The sequence below is a fragment of the Salvelinus alpinus genome, chromosome 9, assembly GCF_045679555.1.
Source record: "Salvelinus alpinus chromosome 9, SLU_Salpinus.1, whole genome shotgun sequence".
NCBI classification, from domain to species: domain Eukaryota; kingdom Metazoa; phylum Chordata; class Actinopteri; order Salmoniformes; family Salmonidae; genus Salvelinus; species Salvelinus alpinus.
In genome coordinates this window covers 65,334,142-65,339,354 of record NC_092094.1, presented here as the reverse complement: position 1 = coordinate 65,339,354, position 5,213 = coordinate 65,334,142, and the positions used below count along the sequence as shown (strand labels likewise).

At 43.4% G+C, this 5,213-nt stretch overlaps 1 protein-coding gene across 1 annotated transcript; it reads left to right on the top strand.

Moving 5' to 3' along the window:
• Positions 1–795: 795 nt before the first annotated feature.
• Positions 796–4,974, top strand: LOC139530481 (delayed-rectifier potassium channel regulatory subunit KCNS3-like). Its single transcript, XM_071326951.1, has 2 exons — positions 796–932; positions 1,687–4,974. Exon 2 carries the CDS (start codon positions 1,782–1,784, stop codon positions 3,282–3,284), a length of 1,503 nt encoding a protein of 500 aa, XP_071183052.1. The 5' UTR covers positions 796–932; positions 1,687–1,781; the 3' UTR covers positions 3,285–4,974.
• Positions 4,975–5,213: the final 239 nt, after the last annotated feature.

Below are 5,213 nucleotides of genomic sequence, written 5' to 3'. Positions count from 1 at the left end.
ACCTAACATGTGAATCATTAAAGAGATGGGTGGGGCTGGCGTGAACAATGCTGAAGTCAAAGGCCATTTTCTCAAAAGTGAGTTGACAAGTTTATTAACTTTCAAAGCAGAATTACTTTCTCATTGTTCCTCAAATGCAGTGTATGATATACCATTTTGTAGCTCAGAGTCACTACTTTTATCCAATGTAAAAAACACAATTTCAAATTTTTGCTACATAAGTCCGACTTGAGCAGGTCCGTCACAAATTGTAAAGTAAAGTACAGATACCTAATAAATAACTACTTAAGTAGTACTATAAAGTATTTTTACTTAAGTACTTTACACCTCTGTATATCATTCCATTTTAATATTATACAGCATTATACTGTCCTATACTATGATATTGGTCATGCTTTTGTGGTGAAGTAGTAGTCTAATTTAAGTAGGTCCAAACATTCAACATTTGTCAATGTCAACTAATAACAATGTTAGCTGAGACTGGTGAGCCATCATGCAAAACGCTTTGTTCATCTTGCTTTTGGAGTTGTCAATTCAGCATTTCTTGCACGTTACGTGTTTCAAGCTTAATTTACACTGAATAGCCTTGAAATGTGAGATCTTATTTCGATTTCCCTTGAAGCAACTTTCCCGTCTACTCAGCTTATTTTCCGCGTGCGTCTCTCTCTGGGAACGCCTCGCGCACGAAGTGGATAGTGCGCAGCTTGGGGAGTGAGAAGTGCGAGCGCGCACGCTACTGGTAAATAGACCACTGAGTGACGCATTGATCCTTCCCTTGGCCATTGATCACTTTGCTCCTCTTCAAAATGCCCGGAGCACCCCGACTGAATCAGTGTGATGGGACATGGGAGGAGCGCGAGTTGACGAGCCTTCAGAAAAATGTGTTTGCCTCTGGAATGTTCTTTAATATAAAGGGGATCCCCGAAAGACAGGTATGTCATTTTGTTGTTGAGGTTTTGTTGTTTGTGGGGAGTCTAACTTTCTTAAATAGTGAACTGTGCTGTGGTTTCTATTGTGGTTTTGTATTGTGTCGCATTAACGTAAGTTTCAGCTCTTTGGCTTGGCACAACTCTTCTGAATATATTTTATTATCCATTATTACATTGATGTAGGAACGTTCTGAAGTACTTTTAATAATGTTATCTAGGTAGAAAGGACTAGATGAGTAAACCAATAACTTGACAAATAATGTTGTTTTTTATGTTGGATTGGATGGGTTTATAAAGCAAAGGGATTGTAGCATGGATCTGGGCCATCTATAATTGTAGTCAAAGTCATATTGTTTGAAGTCTGGATACATAATATCTCAACTTGGGTTCCAATGAATCCAATACTGTGGAACAATATCAAGGTATCATGTTCATTTAAGGCACTGTAATGTAAGCCTAAACACTATGATAAGGTATGTTTTATAAGATACATTTATTTGTGATAAATAAATTATATACTATTTGTTTGCTGAAAGCACAAAGATTTTTAGAACCAAAATGTATTGTGGAAGAAGTATTCATTCACACAATGTCTCAAACTCAGGCCAGAGTTTGCAAGTCGTGTGCAAATAGTTTTTTCTTCTTGATCTCTCAGTTTGAAACAGATATAGTATACCAATGCTGTGGTTTGTGCAAGTCACTGATGTTGGTATATTTGTGCAAGTCACTGATGTTGGTATATTGTTTTCTTGTGTAGTTGATGGATCTTCAGCCTGGAAATGACCTGAGCAAGCATTGAGAAGTGAACGCCTCCCCCTTCTCGTAAGGCTCCACCCATGCCACAGATCCACCATGCTGTATGGCCAGATCCTTCACAGGCGTGGTACAGACGAAAGCTTCCTCAACCTTAATGTGGGCGGCTTTAAGCAGCGCGTGGAGCGCAGCATCCTGCAGCGCTTCCCCAGGACCCGCCTAGGGTGCCTGTTGGGCTGCGTCTCCGAGGAGGCCATCCTGGAGCTTTGCGATGACTTCAGCCCCACCGACAAGGAGTACTACTTTGACCGCAACCCACGTTTCTTCCGCTATGTCCTTAACTTCTACCACACGGGCAAGATCCACCTGATGGAGGAGCTGTGTGTCTTCTCCTTCAGCCAGGAGATTGAGTACTGGGGCATCAAGGCGCTCCACCTGGACTCCTGCTGCAGCAACAAGTTTCAGGAGCAGAGGGAGTTTGCAGAGGACAAGGACTGGGACCGGAGGAGTGATGAGCAACATCAGCAGTTTGGGAGCATTGACTCATCCATGGAGGATCTCTCAACTATAGACCAGGACTTGGAGAAGTTTGAGGGCACCTGGTGCTCGGAGGTCCGCAAGAACATCTGGCTGCGCCTGGAGAACCCGGGCTACTCACGTTTGGCCAAGGTGATCGCCGTGGCCTCGCTGGCCATGGTGCTGACCTCCATCGTGGCCATGTGCATCCACAGCATTCCCGAGTTCCACCAGGTGGACCTCAATGACAAGGAGATTGAAGACCCAGTGCTGGCTATCTTCGAGGCTGTGTGCGTTGTCAGCTTCTCTGTGGAGTTCCTGGTGCGGCTTTCCGTGGCACCGTGCCCCCGGAAGTTCCTGAGTAACGTGCTCAACATCATTGACTTTGTGTCCATCGTGCCTTTCTACGCCACGTTGGCCTTTGAGATGGTGGACGAGGAGAACGAGGAGCTGGAAAACGTGGGGAAGGTGGTACAGATCCTGCGGCTGATGCGCATCTTCCGCATCCTCAAGCTGGCACGCCACTCAGCGGGGCTGCGCTCGCTGGGTGCCACGCTAAGGCATAGCTACCATGAGGTGGGCCTCCTGATGCTCTTTCTCTATGTGGGTATTTCCATCTTCTCCGCCCTCATCTACTTTGTGGAGAAGGAGTCAGAGGAGTCGGACATAACGACCATCCCTGTGGGCTGGTGGTGGGCCACTATTAGCATGACGACGGTGGGCTACGGCGACACCTGCCCAGTGACGGTGTTAGGGAAGCTAGTGGCAACCCTGTGCATCATCTGTGGGCTGCTGGTGGTGGCCCTGCCCATCACCATTATCTTCAACAAGTTCTCCATGTACTACCAGAGGCAAAAGGCCATGGATGCCGATCAGAGCAATAACGAGGCGGAGCAATGCAAAAATAACGACAGTAAGATCCCCGACCCCAGTATACCTTACTTTAATGTCGGGGACCTGTACACCCAAAAGATTAACTCATTCATCGGCAGTATCTCTGTCAGGAGCAGCGTCGGCAATGATAAGGACACAGACATCTCGAGTATCCAGGATGGAGAGACGACTTGTATCCTGAGGGGCACTTGAGAGCTCAACTTACTAGACTTAAACCCTTTCACATAGGTCATCCACAATTTATCTTCTTCACTTTTGGGCCAGTTTCTCAAGTTCCATGTGTAGTTCAGTTCTTCAATCTTTACATTACAGATCTTCTCCAGGTGTTCCTTGGTCTCCCACGGTTTCATTTACCTTGTGGGATCCATAAAAGGGACTGGAACAGTGGATGCTGACTTTCTTGTAGTGTGGACACAGTTGAGAGCGGGGAGGAGAAATAGGACCACCCTGCTTTCACCTGAGGCTTTTGAAATAGCTGTACATGGAAAAAAGCACTTTCCGGTTCTCAGAGTGAAAATAAGTGTGCTGTATCTCTCCACGTTCTTGTCCTTAGAGACTACGGTCCATTAGACCTAAGACTTGGCCTGTTTTGGATTAGTGACTTGAGGACCTATTTTAATGCTGAGCAGTATCTGTCAACATTTTGAATCAATACTTTTTATTTTTACATGGCAATCATATGGAATGAAATAGCCATGGTTTGAAACAAAATTACATTTAGCAATGTCTGGCAAGCATCTACTCAATGGCATGCTACTGCATTTCTCCTCCTCTATGCTAATAGTAGAAAGAGACGACTGCATGTGTGCTTTAAGGATAAAGTCAGTATAGGGTGTCTATTGCAGTAATAAAGTATGACCTTTGAGATTTTATAGCTTTTATTTAAAATGTATTTAACTAGGCAAGTCAGTTAAGAGCAAATTCTTATTTACAATAACGGCCTAGGAACAGTGGGTTACTTGCCTTGTTCAGGGGCAGAACACCAGATTTTCACCTTGTCAGCTCAGGGATTCGATCTAGCAACCTTTCAGTGACTGGCCCAATGCTCTAACCACTAGGCTACTAGGCTACAAGTTTTCTTTAAAAAATCATTGCATCAATCCAGAGTTCTCTGCTTCAGCTGTCAGTCAATTATGCAAGACCTGCACATAACCATCAGTTGTGGCACGATTACCTATTTTAGGTTATAAAATATCAGTTAGCCATGCCAGGAAAGGCACTTCTTAGCAAATATGACAGGCACACATACAGCACAAACATACAGATATATAGAATATTTGTTACACATTACTGTTTTATGCCCTGTGTGAATCTTATTGTCTTGAACACATTTTAACTTTACCAGAATTTCAACAATTTGACATTGTTCAAAGGTGCATAAAATATGCTTTGCCTGTCTCTCTCAATCTCTCTTTTTTAATCCCCCTTTCTCATCCCTTCCATCTGATCTCCCTGAATGCACTCAGAGGGATGTCTCTCTCAGATTAAGACGTGTACATCAGATCGATCAGAGAGTGAAAGGCCAAACATTGGGGCTTGCGATCCAAGAATTATAATGTAATGCCCCGGCTAAAAGTGCTTTCCCAAATGCCCCAGGTAATCCAATTTATTTGTTCTCATTTTGGAGGGGATCATTGATCAAAGTGTCTCTACTGAATTCAAATCGCACATGTCGCAGCAGGTAACTTACCTACCCTTTGCAAATATAAATGTAATTTACAAGTGTCGTCAGTCAATTATGTTGTTTTCTCTGCTATTACTCTAAAACGTGGCTGTAATTGAGTTTGGTTTGTCCAAGTCTATATGTCTTTTGACGTTGCTTTTATAACACCTAGAATAGCAGATTATTAGTTAATCTGCAGAGACAGACATTTGTCTTCAGGTCTGCTCCAAGAAACATACAAATACAACAGTTGCAATGTCCCGAAAGCTCTGGCCATCAGTGTACCTTGACTGTATTACCTACATTATACTGTCACTTTATGCACACCTTTTTATTTGCCTTAAAATGAAATTCTGGAACTATTTCATGAATGCAACAAAGATGTGACATTGAAAAAATTGCTAAGGTTACTGTGTGGTAGGCTCACATACAATGTGTATGTTTTTTCTTAGCATATG